At 26.1% G+C, this 26534-nt stretch overlaps 1 protein-coding gene across 2 annotated transcripts in view; it reads right to left on the bottom strand.

Moving 5' to 3' along the window:
• Window positions 1-26534, bottom strand: part of mon2 (Mon2 homolog, regulator of endosome-to-Golgi trafficking) — a 67135-nt gene that overhangs the window by 29432 nt on the left and 11169 nt on the right. For both annotated transcript variants that reach the window (XM_016060444.4, XM_016060445.4), the window contains exons 6-17: window positions 25573-25704; window positions 24562-24694; window positions 24375-24481; window positions 23302-23427; window positions 21055-21252; window positions 19562-19686; window positions 16497-16796; window positions 13434-13772; window positions 12301-12482; window positions 10471-10667; window positions 8216-8320; window positions 6093-6247 (exon numbers count right to left, since the gene is read on the bottom strand). In XM_016060444.4, the coding sequence (XP_015915930.1) occupies window positions 6093-6247; window positions 8216-8320; window positions 10471-10667; window positions 12301-12482; window positions 13434-13772; window positions 16497-16796; window positions 19562-19686; window positions 21055-21252; window positions 23302-23427; window positions 24375-24481; window positions 24562-24694; window positions 25573-25704 (2099 nt within the window). The remainder of the gene's footprint in view (window positions 1-6092; window positions 6248-8215; window positions 8321-10470; window positions 10668-12300; window positions 12483-13433; window positions 13773-16496; window positions 16797-19561; window positions 19687-21054; window positions 21253-23301; window positions 23428-24374; window positions 24482-24561; window positions 24695-25572; window positions 25705-26534) is intronic.

Here is a 26534-nt window from a genome sequence, read left to right as displayed (position 1 = left end):
AAAAAAATGACACATTAAATTTTGGGGTCTAACACAAATGAAGACATCTTGTTTTGCATTCTTTAAAATATAAAATCGATATAATAGCAGTAAATAGAATATATATTTTTTAACAGTATTAAGATTTAAGGTACAATTTAATGGCACAAGAACAGGATGTGAATATGCAGTGGCAAACAAAAGGTAAAATTCTTACAAAAATACCTTTTCAAAATAACAGAGCTAAATGGTGCTAAAAACTATGTCTGCTGCAAAGTTAAAAGGAAAAAGTGAAACAAAACAAAAGAGAAAAGCTCATTAGGATACCATAGGATTGTAAAACCCTTATTTATCTAGAGAAAATCAACTCACTAAGAAATATTTTAATATCAAAGTCAAAGAAAACATTTATTTTTTTTTAGCGGGGGAGAATTAAATTTCATACAAAAAATTATAATTAATATTAAATTACTAACAAAATCAATAGAAAATAATAATTGTTATTGCAAAAAAGAGAGTTCTAACATCTACTACATTAGTCTTGATGCAGTAATGATAGTACTTGATCTACAAATGACATATTTCACATTTCATGAGTAAGTATATTAGTTAGTTAGAAATGGGCCTTAAAAAACAGAAAGTTCAAGAGATTCTTTAACTTTATCATCATTTTTTTTATGCTATCCATTTAAAATAAGTCAAAATCTTTAAAAAAAAATTTAAAAAATATTTTTGTCTATCATTATTTATATCATATGAATAGAAAAAAAAACACAATATATTTTATCATGAAAATAAGCTTGGTAATTTATTGCTTAAAACTTAAAACAGTTAAGTATACACAAATTTCTAGTTTTTACACAGCAAACTCATTTTAAACAATAATTTGGCAACTAATACTAATTGAAAAAAATTATAACAAAGCAACTAAAATTCGAAAAGCAAATAGAATGTTATGCCTATCTAGAAGAAACAATACATAATGCAAGCAATTTGGAGAAAGAGTGAGCTGTCACTTACTGGGAGCTGTGAAAGACACGTGACAAGGTGCCAGCCAATGGCACATAACTGGATGCATTACAAAAGAAAAGAAAAAATCAGCAATAATTAATGTCTATATTTGAAATTCTGATAAAATATATAACTATTATGAGAACATAATGTTAACTTGATCGCTTAAGCTCCCAAAAAGACACAACAAAATAAAAACAGCAAATCACACAATAGCCAGTCAGTATATTCCAGATGAAACACAATTCTAAGAAATGAAATAAGCTCTTCAAAAATTTTACCAAAGTACAAAACATTATAATCAGCAATAATTTACAAGATAAAGAATCCAAGAGAATGGAAGTTTTTAATATTAATTTATTAACATATTAATAGAAATCTTTGACCAAAGTAAATGGCTGGCGAAGAAAAGAAAAAGTTTCTATGCTCATAAATACAGATCTTAAAGCAGAGGATATTCAGAAACAGAAAAACCACAATTAAAATTAAAAAAATAACATATATTTTATCTCATAAATACATCAAAATGCGTACCAAAAATAATATACAATCATGCCAATTTTATACATGCAAACTTTTGTATAGTATAAAAAGTGTGCAACTGTTAAAATGAGCACATTCTTATAAATCGATTTCAATTCCAAGTGGGGGAAACTATGGCTTGTATACTTTTGACAACTATGTTAATTAAAAAAGTTTCTTTAAGAATTGTTTCTGAAAAGAAAGGTACATCAATTGGACAAGCTAGAAGTGAATTTTTTTACCATTCATATGTAAAGCTACTTTAACTTCAGAAATAGTAAAATTTAAAAGAATTGACAACTCAAAAATGAGGTAACATAAATTTACATAATAGTTAAATAAATAAAAAACAACAAATATTAGCCTTATCCAGCACAGAAAGGCATTTGATATTTTTTCAATAAAAGAAGCGAACTTTTGTGATCTTTTTCTTTTCCTTCCCACTCTTTATATATATATATATATATATATATATATATATATATATATATATATATATATATATATAAATATATATATAAGGTTAAAAGATTTGAGACATTATTTCTTTTGTTTCAGTTTAAATAAAAATGTGTATTTTCTAGGTACAACTCAACATAAATTTATTCGACAATTTTATATTGTAACACTGAATGAGAATGGCAACATATAATAAACAATAAAGAAAATTAATGCAAACATATTTTCTTTGATATAACTGACTTGTGATTAGAACTAACTATACTAAACTAAAAGAACTAACAAATTATATATTTTCTCAATCTTATTAAGAAAGAATTCATAATAACAGAGTTCAGGCAATGAAAGTTATAACTCTTAAACAATATCATAATTTAACTATCACAATTTGATTTATGTTTATTAATATTGAAAATGCGATCAATACTTCAAATACAGTCAAAACCCAAAATTACAAACTTCAAAGGAGACACTAAAAATTTTGTGATATTGCTCAGGATATCAAAATTGAGTACTTCAATCAAAAATTTTTTTAAATTTAGTCAAACTTAAACCTGTACTGAAATTTTTAAAGTTGTATAGCATGTATTTGATTCAAAAAACAGTTTCTTCGAACAAAGTTAATACATTTTGATTATTCATTTGTTTTTATGTTTTGCCAAAATTCTGTTTTATCATTGTCTTCAAATACATTTACCTCTATACATATTATTTCATTATTGATTTTCATTCATATTTCAACATGACATCTTTTAATATTTCTGATTCCTTTCAATTAGCACACACTGCAAAACTAGGAAGTAATAACTATCAATTTATATTGAATTCATTTAATTAGCATGTTCCTTCAAATTTTATGGGTAGTTATTCTTATTTGTGCACACATATCTTATAAATCTACTTAGTAAGGAATGGATGATTGAGGCAAATTATTTACAATTTGACAGGTACAACCTCTCATTTCCTTCAAGAAAGGGTTTATAAAAATATTCAAGAAAAGTGTTTAAAATTGGAAGTTCAAGAAAACAATTTTTCAGAAATTAAGAGGGAAAAAACAATTTGGATGAATAAAAAAATTTTTAAATACAAAGGTCACCAAGAAATGTATTCAGCTCATAGAAATTTTTCTAGTATTTGCATAGTAAATGCAAATTCAGAATTTTTGAAGTATGAAACAATCTCAATATTAAAGTTTGATTGCACATTATCATATCTTGAAAGTTTTAAATTAAACTTTGAGATCTTTTAATTAAAAATTCTAAAATATGGCATGCTTGAATAATCAATAGTATGTATGAATTAAAGAAAGGAAATCAGACAGAGACCAATGGGATCACAAAATCTAAAATGAGATATTGTAATCATTTGATCTATTACCTGCTAATGATATGTTTCTGCATGCAAAAAAAATGCAAAATGAAATTAATTTTTAAAGTTATTGCAATTTTACAATGGTGAATAAATAAGAATTAAAATATATGCATTCCAACATTATAGTTTATTAAAAAGTGTGAATCAGACATATTTTCAATGTTTAACAGATTTAAAGCTTTTAAAATGGTTAAATATCAAAGAAACTGCTGGAAAGTGTTGGTTGAAGTTTTTAAGTTCAAACACTACTTTTCCTTTTCCACTTATGTTACACTAAGAAATACATGAATAGTTTCTGTAAAAAATAAACTACCACTGTATAATGTAAAAAGAGCAACTAATATCACCCGTGTAAATAAAAATTATGCTTTCCAAAATAGGCCATATATGGGTTAAGTACTTAAAACTCCGAAATTTATTACATTAGATAAAATGGTTTCCACTCCACATTTTAATTTTTCCACATTTAAGACACCACATTTTAATAGGCAATAATAAAATTATGCTAATACAACTTAAAACATTAATCCTCAAAATACTTTTATGAATACTTTAGTGAAAACTTGTTTTAAATTATAACTATTGCACATTTCTATTCATTTTACCACAGACTATCAAGAAATTTATACAGTACTAAATCTATTAAATGACACAACATGCTTCATAACATTGCAAAATTCTACAATCAAAATATAAAATTATAAAATAATGTGGATATAAAAAAATACTATCACTCTGCTTTAAGAGATTTTTAACAATATTCAATAATACAATACATTATCAAAATATTTTAAAAATACATAAGTCTAATTATAAACTGTGACTGAGATTTCAAATATAGACACAGTTAATAAGGTTAAAATGATTTGAAAAATAGCTTCATAATAATTAAACATGTGTTTAACTCTTAACAGATAAGATACATCCCCATTGAAAACCTAGTAGCTAAGATATACTAGCAATCAGTAGAAAATATCAAAATTTTAAGGAATACATCAGGATGTAAAAATTTTCTGACTGCTATTTTGAAGCTTTAATGAAGTTATAAGTTTAAGATTTCTCGAAATTAAATGAAAACGTTTTTAATATTTAAAGATTATTTATGGGTGTGCATTTGAAGTTTAAAAAAGAAAAGCACTGTATCTCACATTTAGCTCAGATGCATTTTAAATGTTATAGGTTAAATGAAAAACAACACTTAGTTGATATAAATTTTTGCAATTCAAAGGAAAATTACAGTTATAGACAAATTAAAACTTGGCAAATTGCTCTTTATTTCATTCAGACAAAGACATAACCAAACAAACACAAGAGGCACATGTTAAGTTTTTAAGGGAATAACACTCAATCCTTAAATAAAATAAGATTTAAGTATTAAAGCAGTAGAAGGGCAAATAGTAAGAATTTAAAAAATTCAAAATAATTTTATAAACAATTCTATTAAAATTTAAACTTTTGAAGAAAAAAATTTTCTTAATAACTTATTTGGACTAACATTGTGAAATTCTCAAAAATATTAAGTTTTTGTAAACCTTTTTGATGTGTAAAAAACCTCCAATAAAAATGTATTTCATTATATTGCACTAATAACATATAAAATGTAATATCTTTAACCCAATTTTGAATGAAAAATTATCAAAATATACAAAATTGCAAATTATTCAAACATAAATTTCAGATTGAAATTAATTTAAAAAATAAATATTGTTAAAATTCAGAAAGTTTCCTGTTGTTAGCAATAAGCCAAAATTACATACAACATGGACATGAGACTACAAGGACGCTTAACATGGTTTGTAAAGTCTGTTATTGCTGTCCATTTGTTGTACCAGCTGTAAGCCAAAGGTGAATATAAAAACTCTTGAAATCCAAAAGCTTCCAAAACTACCAAGAACATTTGCAACTCAAAGACGTCATTCAACTTAAATTAATTATATAATCTTTTCCCAACACATTTTTTTGACGCCATAGTGAATATGAAACAAATTTTTTTTCTGTTATTGGGCAAAGTGTCAAAATGTTTCAAAATTAAGCTTTAAAAAGATTAATTACTATAATAATAATGCGATTTTCAGATTACTTTATTGAAGATTATAAGCTAAGCATAATAATATAATCAATAACCCAGTTATTTATGCATTGTCCAGTGAAATTCAAAGATTCTTATACGATACTATTTTTCTGAAATATTTTTTTTTTAAAACTCAAATATGAAATATGGGTGTGATAAATGGTGATAAGAGGGTTCAAGGAAGTAAAATATGCTGATAAAGAACATATTGGATGCATGACTATTTTGAATAACTTCAAATGTAATTTAACTTAGCACTAATCAATTTTAGAATATAAAACTTATAGAATACATATTAAATACACTTTAGACTTTTCACATTTTTCATTATTATATTACTAATATTCAAAAAAACATTTTTAAAAACTGAAAAACTATAACATTACACTTTATAATACCAAATTTCTTAGTTTTCATAAACAAAAAATATTTATAATTTAAATAATAATATATGTCTAATCACAAATTTGCTAAACTGTTATTGAAAAGCTTGATCATAGAAGAAAAAATTAGATGCTATATTTCTCAACAAATCTAATAAAAAAATTTTTGCTTCTCAGCTTTCCCACACAAATACTAACAATAATATTTCTTTGACTGAAATTCAGGAAAAACAAGATATGTATCTTAAAATTGTTTTACACAATTGTCAATGAAAGAAAGAAATTATTTTACTTACTGAGAACTTTCAAATAAACGTGATAACATTGCAGATAAAACAGGTAAATCTGCCATCACAGCAGTTGTTATAACAGCATTTGCAGAATCATTAGATCGACTTGCTTTTAGACTTCCACCAGTAGAGGGTTTCAAGCCAAGAATCCATACTAGATGCTAATGGAAAAAAAACTAATATATGAAAAAAAATGTAAAAATAAAATTTTGTGAAAACATTTTCATATGATATTTAAAACTACATTCTATTTGCTTAGAGACAAATAAGTTTATTACTTTTGAAAGTATAAAATTTATATAAACATAAAATAGAAAATTAGAAGTTCTACTACAAAAATTATGCAAGAAACACAAATTATTTCCTATTCTCTAAAACTTAAGATCACTTAAAGTTTAACTACAATAGTAATAGTTTTAAAATAAATATGAATATAAAGGAGACCAATAAAAAGACTTACCAAGATAGCCATATATTTTCAACTTAAAAATAAGATAATATTTGGAATAATATTATTAACTGTGATTATTATTATGAACTGTTGAAGTATGCAGTCATGCATCAGCTTCCTATTCCAATTTATTTTCTTTCACGAAAAAAATATACATAAATATAACAAATACAAGTTTCAGCTTTAACTTTTTAACCTTTCTTTAAAAAAATAGCTTTTTGTTAAACTACAATTCCTTCGGAAGAAAATAATGAATTCTAAAACTAATTTAAATATTCATTAAAGAAACACAAGCTTTTACAAAATAGTACAAATATAATAGGGTTAAAAGTATTTCTTACTTGTTAAGATGCATAGACTATGTGTTTATACATAGTTAATTACAAAATGTATTTGGCAGAATATCATTACTATAGAGACAAATTATTTTTTAAGAAAGTACACAGCAGAAACAGAAATTCTAAAGAAAAAAAAATAGCTAAAGCAAAAGAAATTCCTAAGATGGTTAGTTTAAGAAATCTATATTATGCAAATATCGATGACAGGAGCACCATAACTCAAAATAAAAAAATTTCAGCTTGATTTATTACATTGAATTTTGAATGTATTTAAAGAGTAAAAATAAGTATAACTCAATTTCGAACTAATAAAATTACTTATTGCACCTTCGATTTGAACATCCCTCAATAATTATTTTACATTTTGTGTGCTTAGTCATAACTCTAAAGCAGTTTAAGTATAAAAAAAGGTTTTATACACAATTATAAAACTTGTTTATCAAAAAATAATTTAATGCAAAAAATATTTTTTTTTTATTTTTTAAATTATTATTTATTGAAAACTGAATCATAAGAAATACATGTCTTTAAATCATTAAAAATTTTGTATAATTATGTATCAAAATACAAAATTTGATTGAAAATAGCCATACAGTTATTGAGGAATATTATTTAGAAACAATTTGCCTGATTTCATTAAAATATCTTATTTTGTCGTTTAAAATAACATCATGTAAAATTATTTGAAAATTATGTACCTCACAATTCAAAAGTGTTTAACAAATATTAATAAATAATGAATAAATATAAAAATATTTATTCAAGCAAAATTATCTTTAGAAATAACAAGTTTAACGATTTGGTGCAAAACGTTGTCAAAAATATCACCCAAGACAGCGAAATCAAAAACTGAAATTATTGCAGGGTGGACAAAACTTCCAACCACTCTCACAACTAAACTATTGTGGCCATGTTTTCAAAATTGTGATGATTTTGAGGATAAAGAAACTAATCTGTTGATGTAAAGGCATGTTCATTCAGGGAAAGTACGTTTTTGTGTCAGATTTAATAACTTGAAATATCGCCTACTAAAACTAATTGGCATATTTAAAGTAAACCAGTCAAATTATTAAAATTGTATGCTAGTATCACAAACACCAATCTATCAAAACTTATTTAGTTATTTTTATTTCGTGCGCTGTACAAAATCTATTAATATTTATATTTTGTATAGATATAAATCTATTTTACCAACTCAAATTTTAATGCTCGAAAACCTAAACAAGCATTTGACAATAAGGAAAATATTAAATAAAAATTTGCTTGAACTTTCAATATTACAAATATGAAATATATCTTCATAAGTTTCAAGTATTTAGACATAAATAAAATAAACTTACTTGAAGAGTAGTTAAGACAAGATGCCATGCTGTACCTAAAACTGAACCATGACAATGAGCTAAGCTTAACACAGCTCGCATACATTGCAAATTCTTTGCAGTCAACTAAAAAAAAAAAACTAATAGTTTAATAATAATTTTTCCATAAATGAAAAGAAAATATAAATTAAGACATGGATAATGAAAGTTTTTTTTAAAAAAAATCATGTTCCTCATAAAATACTGTTTTTTTTTTTTCTTTTTTTGCTTAACACACACACAGCTAGAACAATTACCTAAAAACCTTTCTTAAATATTAAGATGTGTGGTGACATAATGCTCTCAAAAACTGCAGCTGTTATTCTATTTAAACAAATACAATCAAAAAGTTCCTTGATAAGCAAAGTTTCTCCATAGAATAACAGGGGATAAAATTGGTTTACTGTAATGAAAAGCAAAAAGGTAGTACCCTGAATTTTGAGATTTATAGTGTGATGCATTAAAAATATTGTTAAGTGTTATATAGATTCAAATTCGATCAAAACTCAAAATTTGAAGATTCTCTGCAAAATAGAAATTTCGGATATAGTACCTTAATTTCAATATTCAATAGTTCTTTCTGCTATTATTAATAGCAAGCATTTATTTCTTCTATTATTGAGGTAAGATTGAACTAAACTACTGATGATAATTGATAATTTAAAATGATTTATGGTAAGTAAGGTAACTGAGTTAATAATGTTAATTTATAGTACATAATCAGAGAATCTTTTAAATATAATATAAATATATACGTAAATACATACATATTATAATGCATATATATATATATAGTAAATTTCTGATTATCCAAGCAATTGAGAGTGGCCAACGAAGTGAACATATATATATATAATTCGCCGATAATCCGCAAAACGCTTAAAAAAGACATGCAACAATTTTTTTTAATACAAATGATAAATTTCAATATCTATTATTAGCAGTTTTCTTCACATGATCTTCTTATAAATTTTTTTTTTTACTTCTGCATGAAAAAGGATGCTAACTCTTTTTGTTTCCTGATGTTGGAGAGTAGGAGGCTAAAATAAAACACACATAAGTAGACTTCTAACTCGAGAGTTCAGTTTGGAGTACTGAAAAAAGAACGCATAATAGAATCTCGAAACACGAGAGTCAGTTATTATAAAGAGTTACTGCACAGACACGACTTTTAGAAACTCTTATTAATAACAAAACTAAAAAATAAACAACTGACTACAATTTTGAAATCATGCATATGGCCTATATTCAATTCAAAGTATCAATCATATCAAAGTATCAATCAATAATTATTCAAAGCCCTGCTTCATTCTTTTTCTTTTAGGGGTAAAATTGCTGTTTGGGGACCACCCTCATTCATTAGTTATCAATTTTATAGCTGATAAGAGTCCCAAGAATGTGCTACATGTTGACTAAATAAATGACTGAGGATAAATCTTTCCCATTCATAATATGAAGGCAAGACAGAAAAAAACTAAATTTCTTTGCATGCTATCAGTATCATTGCTTTGAATAACAATACGATCCAAGAGAAGAAACTGCTTTGATGGGTGCGCAATCCATTCATTAAAATTTGAACTGCATTCTGCATTTGTAGTAAATCATAACTCAGGTTTTAACTCAGGTTCACCATTTTCACCTTTTCAATGCTCGTTTCTACTTAGATATTGCACTTGAAGCTGCTATGTTTACATGTAGACCCATTATTAGATTACTTGTGAGCACCTAGGCTATGAGCATGAATGTTTGCTAGCATGTTCTTCTCAAAACTTTTATGTATTATGTATTATTCTATCCACGGATAATTGAGAATTAACTGCATATATATATATATATATATATATATAGGTTTAAATTTTTTAAATGATAATTTATAAGTACATGTATATATATGCATATATATGTATATATACACAAACAGGGGTAAAAATTAAGAAAATTTAGTCGCAGGTCCAAGCAACCAGGAACTAAAAGATATTACCAGAACTGAAAGTAAGACAGAAAAGAAGAAAAACTGGTAGTAAAACCTTGTCATGAACTGGTAGTAAAATCTTTTTTATTTATTGTTACTTAACTAAAATATTATAATCTATTTATCAATAAATAACATTTTTACAAAAACTGTAATATATAATGCTTTTAATGTTATTTTAAATTCATATTATTGATTTAATTCCACTTAATAAAAATAAATTAAAAATTTAAAAATTCAACCAAAGTGAATTGTAAGAACTAACCATTACTGGACCTTGCTGTGCCCCCAGAGGTAAAGAAGCTGTAGGAAGAGGAGTTCCAACAGCAACAACCTGTTGTCGCATTTCATAACCATCACATCCACCCAGATAAAGTCCCAATGGTAATTGAGATGCTCCAGCAAGATTATTACAATTAAGGCCAGGATGACTTGCATCACTACAATCTCTTATTCTATCTCCTAAGAAACATATCTTAATAAGTTATTTGCAAACTATTTTAACTTTGAAAAAAAATATTCATTCTAAAATCAGAGGCGACACTTGAAACAACAAATTATTGTTTTAAAAAAAAGCATTCTAATTTATTTATTATTTATTTGAAATTTTAAGAAAAATACATTTTTAAAAAAATTTCATTTTATCAAGGACTTTAAAAATTTAAGTGTCTTAAAAGACAGTGTATGAGTTGTAATTAATTATATAAAAAAAACTTTAAGAAACCTATTAACTTTAAACTTAACAATTTTAGAAAAAATCTAATAGTTTTCTTGAATAAACAAAGAAATAGCACCAAATGAAACATAAAATCATAGTATGAAACAACACTATTACCATAGATTTAAATGTGCTGAATATGAATATATTTATTTGGTAAAGTCATTTTGATTGAATGACTACTACTTTTGAATGACACTTTGATTTCTTGATTTCTCAACGTTTGGATTCAAAGTACCAATTAATAATTTCTACAGCATAGAGTGGGGAAAATACATTTTTTTGTTTCTAATAATTTATATTGATTTCCTCAAACTCCTTGTTGGAAAACCTTCATTGTAGTGTTAGACTAATTGCATGATCCTCATAGATAAAAATAAACCTAAAATATAAGATAAAATCTATAATTTAAAGTGAAATAAATCTTGTCTGTCAAAGTTCTTTTCAAACATTATTAATATTCCGTCTCATTAATATTCATAGTTTATTCTTCACTCCAAAGTTTGTTTTTCTTTAACTGTTCTAGTGTTTTCAACAGTTTTTTTAGTGTGCTTATTGAAGCAAGCTATTAGAGAAGCAATAACAAATTTTTTAAAAAAAAGTTTTTGCTGATTTATATTAACAGATCGATAACATAAAAAAAAATTAAAAAGAAAAAAGTTTCGTTCATTAAAAATTGCCCAAAAGAAAGACACTTCCGGAAAATGGACGTCTGAATGTGAGACTTTGTACTGCATATATATATATCTTTATGCACACCCTATGGCAGAATTTTTTCGATCTTTCTGCAACAAACTTCCTTAGAACTAATATTTTGATTTAAGATAGTTTTAATTATAACAACTACTAATTTAAAGTAACAGAAACGTTCTGTTTACAGAAGAAAGTATAGAATAAAAATGTATAAAAAATTTTAATAGTAAAAGTAATATTTTTTTCATTCTTATATTATAGGTGAAGTTCTCGCATTTTGCAGGTGGAAAAATGCAATAATTATTTCCGATTTCGAATTTTGCAAATCGTTACAAAAATGAAAATTTTTCAATAAATTAAACGATAGTAGTTTAAAAGTCGTACATAAATTAAAAATCGCAAAATCTGTGCATTAATTCCTATGCAGAAACCAGTCACAACCGAATTTTTTTTTTTTAAATCTCAAATGAGAAAAAAAAATCATGATTATTTTCTTTCCTCTCTGATGCACAAGAAAGACTTCTAAAAAAAATTCTGCAGAAAAAAAACATCCTTCAAATAAATTATGCAGAAGGGAAAACCAAAATTTTCCCCGTCGTTGTAATTCTGTCACAGGGTATGCACATAATCAAAAAATTTTTTAAATTAAGAAATAAGTAGAAATTCAAATGAATCAAAAAATACCTTTACTGTCTGTTTTGAGTAAATTTGTATTTAATACCGTCAGAGTATAATGAGGAGGCAGTGAAGCTTTGCACATGGCTGTTATAAAAGCATCTCTGGGTATTGTCATATTTAAGGTACCGCATATACTGCTATAAATTTGCATGGTCTTGAGTATATTTTCAGTAGCAGTTTCATCAGTGCTATAAAATAGATATATAGAATAAATAAATATTTGAATTCGAATAAATATTTAAGAAAATAAATATTTGAATTTGTAATAATGGATACAAAAGAATGCTTTAAATAACAAAAATTATATATGAATAAAAATTGTAGCATATTTAGTTTAACACATCAACAGTGACTAAAATATGATATAAAAATTGTAAAGTAAATATTAATAATGGGGAATTCCTCCCATTCCTGGCCTATTGTATTATAGTGGAAACACTAATTGCTGACCACCAAACATTCTTTATTATCCTTTCACTAATTCTCAGAATCATTTGTTGATGATGATCTCCACACTTCCCCTAAATATTTATGAAAATTACCAATTGCTATTACCAAATTGTCAAGCAATTATGTGGTTCTTCTATAATGAGCTTTTGATTTGTTTGCTTTTTAAACCCATTCTATTTTAAAACCCAGAGATGAAAGTAAAAAGTAAAAAAGTAGTTTAATTTAAGAGCATATAAAAAGCAGGAGAAATTGAACATTGAAATTGAGCACCATTCGATTTACTTTAATCATAAATCTAACACATAACAGTTTTAATAATTTGGAAACTTAAAAGATAGTGGTTTTATGACAAACAAACAAAATATGTATTACATTATCCATTGAGTGCTCAAATAACAATGTACTATATAAAAGGATCAATTTAATAAGCACAAATATTCCAAACTTTGTTGTTTTCTTACCCTATTTGTATTAAGTTATCCCATATTTCATTATCTTATAAATAAATAAAAAATGTTGTCAACAATTAAATATTAGGATAAAATATTTAAGAAAAAAACAAAGTAAAAAAATTTTAGTAACAGAGATAAGTATTGACAAGAAAATGAAAGTAATATTTGACACATTTTAATACACGCTGAGTTTAAAAAGATCTATGTGTTGAAGAATTTGAATAAACAGAACACTACCTGGCATCGATGAGTAGCGTGAATGCAGCTAAAAGTCCACACCATGTTGAATTTATTATTTGTTCTGAAAGCTCAAGAGGACAATCAATATCACATATTTTATCACATACAGAGAGTTCTGAAATTTGTTCTGTCAATGATGTTTTTTCAGGCTGTGATAGAATAGTTTCCTCACTCTCCGTTGTACCAGTTTCACTTGTTAAAAAAGCAGAAGATTGTTTTTGAGGGCAAATAATAGTTGCAATACTATTTATAACATCAAGAAGGCAAGCATATGCTACGGAAATTCCATAACCTTCAGGAACAGCTGGTGCTTCTAGCCTGTCCAACAGATCTAAACTAAGAATTAAAAAACAATTAATAGTCAAAGCTTAAAATGCAAAAAAACATTAAAGAATTCAAAACAAATATGTAAAAATAATTTTCTACATAACAAGATTTATCTAAGATAGATTACATGTAAAAAAATCTCACTGTAAAGCACCTTTCATTCCATGATAAATTTTGTAAAGGAGACAGGACTACAGCAGCACTCAAATTTGATTAAGCACTCTCTATGCAATTCATAAAACTGTTATTCAATGTCTAAAACTAAACAAACATTCTCTTGGGTATTGAAAATTCCATTACTCTTATCATAGTTACTTCAAGGTCAAGTTGAAACCAGAAGTTGCCTCATAAAGAAGGAATGTTGAGTGAAGAAAGGTAGAAACTTAATGAGAGAAAGTGAATGAGTAAAATCTGAATAGTGCTTGATTTTTTTTTCAATTGCCTTTAATGCCATACACCATTAGTGACGATTTTGCCATAAATTCAAATGGGTGTATCTATGTTTTTGGGTGTAATTACTATAGACTTTTTAAAATTTCTATGCTTTTAATAGTATAAAAGAATTAAGACTAGTGCATTTGAGTAATCACTTTTTGGTATGCTCGAAGCACAACAAATTCATCGTAAATTCATGTGATTTTGTGAATAGTTTTTTTTCCAGCAGTTTGTATATTACTAGGGATATTTCGAATAATTTTTAAATTTAATTTTTTTAAATGATACAATTAAGAAATGCAAATTACCACAAGTCGCCTCAAATTTAAAGCTGATTTAGTTCATTTTTCTTGCCATATGTAGAAAAAAATTATCTGTATTTTGAAGGTTTCTGAATTTTAGAAGTATAGATTTTCATCATTATATTGTAACTTGGAGATGTTGGATAAAACTTGAGCAGGTTCAAGGTATTTCAAGTCGTATCTAGAACCTGAATATCTAATTAAAATTTTTATGAAGTCACAAAAAAAAGAAAGTGGCAACAAAGTTACAGTGGCAAATGGCTATCAGTCAAACTTAAAATTCAGGTGTTTATAGAAAGCACATTCAGTAATAGATGAGTATAGAAGACAATGAGGAGAGAAAAAATTGAGAAAACTGATAACTAACTAGAAGCCATCATTGAAAGAGGTAGATTATATGCTCTCAAATATTTTGAAAAAAGAGTTTATTTTAAGTAAATCTTAATAAGATTGTTATTGTTCTTTAAAATCATACTTTAAAGAAGTATATATTGTTTCTTTAAAATCATTACTTTTTGGCTAAATTTTAATTTTCCTCCCATTGCACAAGCCAAGATCAAACTGAAACTAGGAAACAAATAATTATGGTAAAGGATAAAATACATATTTAAAACATAATCTAGTTCTGTACTCATTTCACTTTACTTACAGTAATAATTATGCCCCATGAAATGAATTTTATTTTCTGAAAAACGAAATTTGCATTTTTTTTCTTGTGACTACTTACCCATCTAAATTATAATTTTTTTTCTTGTGACTACCCATCTAAATTATAAGGTTCTTTAACTGGTCTCTTACAGTAGTGACAGGATAAACAGTTTAAAAATTAAACCAGTTATATTGCATGCAAAAACTCTTGCAATTATTTTATTAAATGAAATGCAGAAAAATTTGAAATCTAATTTTCTAAATATACTGAAAAGTTTCTCTAAAATACAAAACTGCTTGTTATTTTTTAGAACTGATTAGTCAATCATTTCTTTTATTACTATGATAAAGTACGTTGTATTTCTAAGGCTAAGATGAAATTTCAATCAAAAATCTAAGGTTAATCCTCAGTGGCAGATGGATCATGAGTTAGAGTCCCCTTGCCGACAGTCTATGGGAGGTTTTTGTGGTTTTCCTCTCCATGTAACGCAAATGTGGGTTAGTTCCATCAAAAAGTCCTCCATTAAGACAAATTTTGTCCAATACTTGATCTAGAGATTATTAGTTCTTAAAAAATAACATGTAAAAAGAAAAAATGGTTGATGATAAAGACCTTATAAGGCTAGGACCTTTGTAGTGGTTCTGTTGAGTGTGACAAACAAAGCTAATCCTACTGGCTTTTAGCCAGCAGCAAATAAAACAATTACAGAGAAACTTTTTTCACAACTTTTCAAATTGTAAATCTTATCTTTTTCTTTAATTAAAGAATAAGAAATAAGACAATTATTTTGCCTTTCTTTGAGATTAAAACTAAAGAGCATTTTTTCAACATTACTAAACAATACTTTTGCAAAACATATATAATCTGAGTATTAATATACCAAGCCTTTTTTTAAATTTATTTAAAAAAACAAATGAAATTTTTGTTCCTTCAATTCATCTTGCTTGCTGACAATTAAAAAAACTTCTTATACAACCACTCACAGCTTTACATTTTGTTTTTCCACTTCATAAGTGGAGAGAAAAAGAAAATTTTAGGGACTAAATTGGTTTTACAAGACATAGTAAGCAACAGTTAGTTTCATTTTCATTTTCTTATAAGAAATAAACTTTAAATTTTGATTTTCCCATCATCAAAATTGTATAGTAAATCACTATTTTGACTTTGAAAAGTGATTACTCTTCTAGAAAATAATACATTTGATAACTATTCTAAATTGAAGATTTTCATCGATATCAAAAAATATTTACACATTACAAAGTTAAGGCACAAGCAATAAAATTATTTCAAAACAGTATGCAAATAAAGTGCATTGATAAAGAGAAATAGATGGTAAGGAGAGCTTACAATACTGGTTTGCATGTTCCAGAAGGAACTGGAGTTATAGGAAGCCAAATACCACGATACAAAAATCCAGCTTGTGGTGTAATGCCAGGACCAACAGGCATTCCTGCCAGTAAAGCTGGAGATTGACCTTGAACAACAGATGGAGGAGCTCCACAGCCAACAGACATGTTTCCAGGGAGAACTGGATTGGCAGTACTGGGGATGATAAACATCGATTGCACATAGGAACCCAAAGCATTAACAATATCCTTAAATATTTTCGTACTATGAGGTTTCATATCATATGACTGGCAAAATGACCTAGATGAAAAACAAAACTTTTTAGAACAATTAATTAATGGTTGAAATTCATAACAAAAAATAAATAAGTTGTTTTTAATGTGAAAACAGTGCTAATTAATTTTTATTTCCTGCCATATTAAACAAGCAATAAATCATTATCAATCATAAAATTAAATGCATCTAATAAAAAATGTCGGATAATAAATATTATGAAAAAAAGTAGGCAAATTAATTAACTAAATCTGTTTTAAGCTGTAAATCATTTTATCGACCCCCAGGATAATGAACCATTTATAGAAATAGGGGACAGTCTCTAATTCAACAAATCAAATTATTTGGTTTTTGCATGCATTATTAATTAAAATGAAAAGAAATTTAACAAAAAATCTAAATTTTTTGACTTTTTAAAATAATTATTTAAAATCCACAATTATATTTGAAGAAATTGGGATGACTTGAACATTTACAAAAATCAGAACAAAAGGCTAAAAATCTGGACCAAAAAGAACAAAATATTTATCAGGAAAATCAAGAATATCAAGATAATCAAACACCTTGCCTTCTAATGCAGCTATTAGAATTAGATATTTTTATTCTGGTTTCTAAAACTAGAGGATTTATCTAGTGTAGTATTTTACAACTAACAGACAGTAAGAATCATAATTAAAAAAATTATTAATATGAAACAATATTTTTAAGAAAGAAATATTTTAAAAGCATTAATTTGAAATATTAAGTTATATCTAAATTTTAAAAATTTAGAAGCTGTTTTTGTTAGGAACGATCTTTACATAAATGATCGTTACATCAATTCTAATGTTAAGTTATACTAAAAAAAAATCAGAATAGTTTATACTAAAAAAAAATCAGAATCTAATTTTCTCTAGGCTATTAAAGGTTTCTTTACATTAATGCTCATATTGAAATCAATAGGAAAGTTACTTAAATAAATCCTAGCTGAAAACTTTTTGTGTTATTTGAAAATTTGTGAAATTTTGAGACGCAAAGTAAAATGCCAAAATCTAATAGCTTGAATAAATAATATTACAACTAAACAACATTGGATCAAACAAATATATTTACTAAAATATTTTTTGATTTCAAATTGTTTAAAAAAAATATTAATTTACGAACTAGGCATTTTTTCTAAATCTGGATGTTATTAAACTTATTTTAATACAGAATTGAAACAAAAAAGTCAAAATTATTAATTTAGTATTTGCTTTTTAACAAATGTTTAAAAGAAAGAAAAAAAATACTTATAAGTGCAATCTCTAAAAAGGGATAGTAGGAACTAATGGATAAACAAACATAGGATTATAAAAAGAAAAAAAAAACTGAACTTTTTTTTAAAAAACATTGGAAGAAAAAAATTACTTTATCAGAAATCAAGATTTCATAAAAGCAAAAAAAATTAGCACAAATTAATATTGTTTTCTGTTTATTTATTTAAAAGAGGGCATTTTGGTTTAGCCATTAGCACCATAATTTTATAGATTATTTTTGAATTCATAATAAGAGGTCCAGAATAGCCTGGTTGGTAGCGCACTGGGCCCGTATCGAAGAGATCGTGGGTTCAATCCCAGCCGCCCGAAGTCTCCCCGTGTTGTAAATGGTGACTGATATACATTAAATCTGTCGGGTCACAAAATCCTCCATGTTTCCATAACAAATCAATACCTCTGGGGGTACAGATCCTGGAGCTCCCTTGCTTTCTGGGTTGGAATTAAAATTACAATGATACAGAGTTGGACATAGGTAGTTGAAAACCCAGAATTGGGTAGGCTGTTCAACAACTGTTATAAAATTAAAAATTCATAATAAGAAAACTCTATACAATCTAATTGTTCTAGACCAATCTGATTATAATTTTAATGCAATATATATATATACATAGAACTCCTTTTTATGGATATAATCATGTGAGCTGATAACGAGATTATATCTTTTCATTATTTTGTAATTTATTTTTAAATAAATTTTTTTAAATAAAAAAATTTTCAAAAATATTTTATTTTAATATTTTTTCTTCCTCTCTTTTCATCAATTTTTTAATATTGTTTTCCATATTTTTTTATATTTTTAACATACATACATATATATATATATATATATACAGGGCCCGCGCTAAACATTCCCCACTTCGCAAAATGCAATAAAATCATAAATTTAGCAAATCAAATAAAATTTTGTTTTGGTAAATAGTTTTTCCACAGGAAAGAAAAATTCATACTATTTAACTTGATATTATTTAATCAATACTATTAAACTTGATCCTCAAAATTACGTCAAAAAGAATTTTTCTAAATAAATCCGTGTTTTTTATTTGATAACAGTAATTTTCAGTAGATGCACCACACAACCATTTAGAACTGGGTACAAATAATATAAACCTGAAACAAACTATAGTAAAATAGTTTTCTATGGGGGAAAAAATAATAAAAAAAAATTCTAAAATTTTTTTTTCGAAGACTTTCAAAAATTAGCAAATACTTTAGACAGATAGGTAGGAAGACTATTAATGTATAGTCTTGTTATTTTCTTAAAAGAAATAAGGATGTGTACAAATATAGGTAAAATTTTTGAAAATGAGTAAATTAGTTATCAAGCAATTTACTTCAAATTCATCATGATCATATTAAAGATCTTAAAAAGAAAATTGTGAAAATTTTAAGCTATTTCAATTTAATTTATTTTTAAAAAAAACTTTAACATAACGTAGTAAAATAATTATAGCTATTTCAGAGGTAACAGATTTATACCACGTCAAAAATTTCTCTTACTTTAATAATTCCGGTTGTATGCACATTTTATGCAGTACCTCTAGGGCTAATGCACGTTGCCAAGGCGGTTTGTCAACATCTAAAAACTTTACAACTAAAGAGAGAAAAATTTCACACTCAGTCACCTATAAAAAAAATTAAATGTATTACAAAGATATAAAAACAAATTATAAATTTTTCAGGCAAAAAATATATATGCATACAGTGTAATCAAGCAAATCATCATTTGACAATTATGTCAATACCTTTTAAATTCCTACATATAAAAACAAATTGAACCCTAATTTTTGTACCATTGATTAAATTGGATGCAGCATGGAAAAAAAATAAAGCATTTAATAGATATTCTACGTATGCAATAATCTAAAACAAATTTTGAACATTTGCAATCAGTCTTTTGGTCTAACTGTAAAAGTTTTTTTATTAGGTGGTACAGTGAGTCCACTACACTTTGAAAATTACAGGAATTTCGGATGCAGTAGTTTCGAATTCCTGGGTCCCTTTATACTAAAGGCAGGTCCCTTCTTAAAAATTGAATTCTCTACTATTTTATTCATCTATTAATATGCCATTCATATTTATTCTTTCGACTGATAAATAAAACAAGGAATTTCAAAACAAGAAGAGTTATATTGTAACAATCAAGGCTTTTAATTAGGACCTGCATCGAAGAAAAGCAACGATGTAACATACGACTTTTCTTCTTCAGCAACTAATAAAGAAAAAATATATATACTTATATTTATATAAAGCTCGATAATAATTTTGCATACTACATGCTATTTTTCTGAGTGCTGGAGAATCATGCCTCCCCTCTATGATTTTTAGTGCATTTGACGCACTATACATACATAAGCAGAATCAATTGTGATTTTTACATGATTAGTTAAAATTTCATTAGTTTAATACTTGATAAAAAAACTAACTAAATTTTTAAGTAAATTTAAATTAATTTTCATTTGAAATTTTCAAACAAATATTATTTTTAAATGCGTAAAAAATTTCTTTCTAAGGCCTATAAATACTTTTTTCTCTACATTTTCTCTTCACAAATATTATAAATGAAAATGTATATGGCATTTAATAATACAAGTTCCAAAAAAGGACACTGGCATTATAAATTTCAAAATACCCAGTATAAAAATGTTTTAAAGCATTACAACATTTTCCTATAATTTGGCTTTTCGAACCCTAAAAATGTAAGAAAATTGATAAGTCAGCTGAAATATCACAAATAATTTCTTTTTAAAATAACATAAAAATTTTTTAAGTAAAATTATCACTATAAAATGTGAAGTGGCACTACCAAACAGTAACTTCAGCTTTGACAGAAATGATTGCTGAGCACATTGAAATAGATAAATATATATACATATATATATATACATATATATATATATGCATACACAATAAAAACAAGTATACAAGTATTACAAAATAAAATGTAACATGGTAATCAAAGTACATAATATATTTAATACTAAGAAACTTACAAGTATTTTATAGTATCTTTGAATTAATATGGATACAATGCGAAGCAAACGCATAGAAATTGGAAAATATGGTTTATCAGATGTAGCTGCTGCAGTACCAGAATTTTGCACCCCTTGACGATACTTTATGTTGGGTGAAAATAACTTTATAATCAAAGGACACACTCTTTCTTTCAGCAAAAAGTTGAACTCTGGAAACTAAAATTTTAATTAATTTTAGGTTTAAGCAATTAAATGTATTTAAACAAGTAGTTTGTACATATTAAAAAAAAACTTTAGTTTATATTCAAAAACATAATACATAATTATAAAAATAAATTTAGAGAAAAATGTATCACAAAATAAATAAAGTTATCAAATACGTAATAAATTAGCAACATACAGATTTTACACAATATGTTTAGAACAAAAATTTCAACAATGATTAGATAAAGAACTTTAGAAAATTTGAACTGTAATAAGACATAAAAACATTATAATTTTAACATAAATGATACATAACCTTAAATATTTAATAAATTTTGAAAAGAAAACAAGTTAGATGTGCAACATAAGATTCTGATTGAATATCAATTTTTATTTATTGTTTTATAAAAGACAATATAATTTTAATTGATTTACAAATTTGTCATTCTCTGAACAAATATATACATTGTATATATTTTGAGATTTTGGAAAAAGTAGTTAACTGCTCAGATAGGATATGCAAAAATAAAGTCGCACTACATGAATGACTTAAGCTAAACACTTTGGGTCTAAAGGTAAGCCATAGTAATAACTATGTAGGTTATTTATACAGCATTAACATTTAAATATTGTTTCAATGCAATTCAGATTTTTTGAAAATTAGTTTCTTATAATCCTAGTTTCAAAGTATACACACATGAGCAACAGATAATATTTTCGGTTAAAAAAAAAACAATCTTTATTAATAAAATAAATCCTTAAAAACTTAATGAAATATCTTTAAATTTTTTAAAAGATTTTTTAGATCTCAACTTTTAACTTTCAAACAGCAGTACAACACACATACAAATGTGCAATACTAAATTATACGGCTAACACCATAAATATTTCCAAATATCAGCACATCCATATATTAGCCACTAGTATAATTTTTCCTTGAAAATTTACTCAAAATTTAAAAACTGATTTTCTCAAATATTCAAAACTGAGCCTTGATAGCTCAGGTGATAGAGCAATCGCCTTCCGATGAGATGAACCGGGCTCAAATCCCAGTGACGGCTTAGCAATACAAATTCCGTATCCGGCAACAGACACAGTGCAGGCATAAAATATCATCAGTGGTAGACAGATCATGGGTTAGAGTCCCCTTGTTGTCAGGCTAATTGTGGGAGGTTCTTGCTGTCTTCCTCTCCATGTAACGCAAATGTTCCATCAAAAAGTCCTCCGTGAAGGCAATTATCTCCCAATACTCGATCCAGGAGTTCCCTTATCTCCTGGATTGGGTTCAAAATTACAACGCTACATAGTTGAACATTAGTAGCTGTAAAACTAAAATTAGGATGGCTGTTCAGCGACGGTTATAAAATAAAATAAAAACTGGTATATAAGCAAATGTTAAAAAAAAAAAATAAATATATAAAAAAACATTAAATATGGTATCCTTGTTTGTAATTTTAAACATCTCTTTCAGACTACCCAGCCATCTTACTTAAATGTTCATTTTTGTTCAGAAATAGATACCTATTGATAGGTCTACTGGTTCTTTTCTTCCTGCAATTGTTCACACCCTCTTTCCTTCACAAAGCTTTTCAACTAACCAGTCCAGATTGACATTATTAACAGTTCAATTAGGCAAAATGTCAAAATCGTTTGAACACTAATAATAAGAGTTACCTGACTTCATAAGCCAACACTTTTTTCTATCTGATTGCTATTTTATTAGAAAAAACCTCATTAAAAATACTTTTAACCGACTGTCATTTTTATCTGTTTCCTTTCCAGCTGCTATTTTTGGTATTTTATTCTCAACAGATATTTTATGTATTTACGTGTTTTGGAATGTATTTCTTTGGGATATTTAACAATCTTGCTAATCCTTGACCAACAGAGAAGTATTTTTGTTGGCAGTGTCCTTGTGGAAATTTGGAGGAAGGTATGGATCTGATTATAAACAGATCCTCCCCTTTAATCTTTTTAAAATTTTCTGAAATCCCTAGGCGTATATTTAGAAATGTATGGGAAGTGTAGTCAAAAGAAATAGTAATATGAAAAATAGGTTACTTTAAAAAAGACATCTGGGAATGAAGACAGAATAGATTCAAGTAGTTCTAATCCAAATGTTCTGGTCATTTCTGTTAATCCAATTAGCCAAAATGGTTGATCAGCATTTACCAGCTGAACTAAATCCTGCAACAAAATATATGATTAGTATTAGTTTTCAACTTATAAACTAAATAATAAGAACAAGAACTAACTACATTAAAACAGCAGATAAGCATTTCTATTTTCAACTTAATATTCCACTGAATATTGAATCGTATTGGTTATATAACTTGAAAAAAGGTCTACAGGTGTGAAATTTCATTTAACTATGTTTTTTTTCATTTAACCATAATTAACAGAATAGATATATAAAAGACTTATTATAAAAGAATAAAATCAAATTCTTAGAAATATGAATACACAAACCTTTTGCATTCACATTAATACAGATGAAATATGATTTAGTAAACTTCATAATTATTTCTCAAAGTGATTTTTTTTTCAAAGACATGGTTACTTTTCTATTTATCAACCGACTAATGAATTATTAATGTAAACTTTATTGCCATTTGGATTTCATTTATCACTTTATAGTTCTTAATCAATGAAATGATAAACTTATACTTTTATAAAAATGCAAAAACTAAAAACCCAATAAAAAAAAATCCAAAGGCAATAGAAACTATATTAGTAATACTCACATTGCCATAAGCAAATTAGTTAAGTATCAAACTTAGCTAATACAATACTGGAATAACGATTCTTTGAAAGAAAATTTAGTTTTCAAAATTAAAAGATGCTAAACAATTAAAAAATAACACAAGATTCTATTTTTCATCCTAAAAATAGAAGCCAAAAGAGTTTTTCAGAAAAATTACTTCTTCAGTTAAGCACTTTAAAGACAATATAAAATTGAGGTGTTTCATACAAATAAAATAATCGGAATGATTTTATGTATATAAAACTTAAACAAGTTAGAAATGTAAGTTGAATTATTTATTGCTCAATTTATGACAATTTATTTTTAGAAAACAACTAAGAAATATTACAGAAATCTGTTGAAATATTATTTAGCTTGCAATCAAATATACCTGAAATAGCATAAACCCATCAGATGCATAACAAGGCAATGATTTAGGAGCAAAACGACTACCAGCTTTTAACTCTTCCAACTGAATATTAGACTGATTAGTAAGACCTACAATAGAAAATAATGTAAAATATTCCAGGAACTAAAAATAATATTACAATATAATTTAAATAATTGACAGAAATTACTCTCAGTTGGAATGAAATCTTCAGCAGCAATTCTTTCAAAAACTGCTGAGACTAATTGACGCACTGTTGCTGAAGCTGTGTTATTTGTAGTACTATTCTTCGTGAAATGTAACCTAAAGCACAATACAATAGCCTGGAAAAAAATTACCAACTTAGTGAAAGAAAAGAATAACCAAGCAAAAAAATACACACAGATGCACTAACAAATTCAATTAATTAATGATTTTCAATAATCAATTAATGCATGCAAAAGGCAAAAAATTCTAAAAACTGAAAATAATGTCTCTACATTAACCACATAGACATAGATTGCCGCATTTCAAGAATTGCATTAAGAAGAATGGACACTTACTAATAATGAGACGCATACTACATGGTGTGGGGAAAAATCCAGGACTAACAATTTTTAATATAGTTATTAATAAATAAATTAACAAAATATAACAAATAATAAGACTTTTACCAATAAATAAATTTATGATGATACAGAGGCACAAACATGTATTAAAATTTCCAGCAATGGTCCATAAGTCTTCTACCTTATTCTACTCCCACAAATTGCATTAGAGTTGAAACTTTTGTGTACAAAGATTATGTACTGAGCAAATGAACTATTTTATCAATTGCCATTTTCCTTGCTTAAATAACACTAAAATAGCAAGTCTGTTTTTTTTTGACTTTGTAAAAAAGTCAAAAAAACAATATGTAAACTAAGAGACATATTATAAAATATTTTATAATTACAGTGTTAAACAAAAAGAAAAGAACGCACAAATTAAATAGAAATTAGTTAAATAATATTCTATGATGCAATGACTTGGTCAGAATTTTTTTTTCTTTCCCCCCCCCCCACGTTATAGTAATAAAAATAAAGACAATTATTTTTCCAAATACGAATAAATAAATGTTTCAAGTTTCTCTCATTCGATAAAATTTATTCACATAGAAAGACATAAACTATCTGATTTATCAAAACACATAAGTTGTTTTGACAACATATTTATTCATTACCTTTGCTAATACTGATCCCTGCACAATAGAATTAGTAGTTACTAAAAGAGTGACAGTCTGTAACAATTTCAGCTCCTCAGTTCCACTTTCCATTAGAGCCCACAAACAAGTGATAATATTACTAGCAGCAGTCTAAAAGAAAATTAACATACATGTTTAAACAAATATTAATTTAGAGTTTTAATCAATTTTTCATTCTAAGAACAATCAAACCTGCAGCTCCTTGCTAAAAACAACCAAACTGAATGTTTAAAGAAAAGTTTCATAATTAAGTAAAATAAAAATACAAATTTTTATTAAAAAATACAAAACCTGACTCAATTTACTATTTTTCCCATTTACAGATGGCTATTTATGCTTATGAATCTTGAAAAAATAGCTAATTTTATTTTAAACTTCAGACTTTGAATTTAAAACAGTTTTGAACTTTACCTTGGAAAAATGAGAAAAATTTAAGCATATGTTTCAAAAAAATTATGTTTCCTTCTTCGTTTTTTTTAATCTTGAAAAGATATAATTTTAAGACTACCAAAAACTTTCTCAAAATATAATTTTTATAACCAGAAATTTTGCTTATAGATACGATTTGATGAGTAGAACACAAAAAGTTCTTTGGATTATTGAAAAATCAACTTATCATACTTCGAGTAATAAAAAATATATTCAATATTACAGCTGATACTATGACTAAACAATCACACAAGCCACAGTGACTGAATTAGTCCCATTCATGTGAAGAGAGAGCTGTTAAAAAATTAAGAAACCACATCAACTATGGAGATTGATTCTTGATGTCTGATGACTCACCCAGCCAAATGAAGTTTTTGTAAGTTTTCGAAATTTAAATTTAGATCTTAGCTTTTTAAATTTAATTGTGATTCTTTAAATATTATTGATGTTAATTTTGATCTTTTTTGGTTTACTTTTTTTCGAAACTTTGACTGTAATAATTTGAAAACATG

Source organism: Parasteatoda tepidariorum, chromosome 11, assembly GCF_982258835.1.
Source record: "Parasteatoda tepidariorum strain Cologne lab strain chromosome 11, Ptep-v5.0, whole genome shotgun sequence".
In the NCBI taxonomy this organism is placed as follows: domain Eukaryota; kingdom Metazoa; phylum Arthropoda; class Arachnida; order Araneae; family Theridiidae; genus Parasteatoda; species Parasteatoda tepidariorum.
Note: the sequence above shows the minus strand (reverse complement) of the source record. Positions and strands in the feature narration are given on the sequence as shown.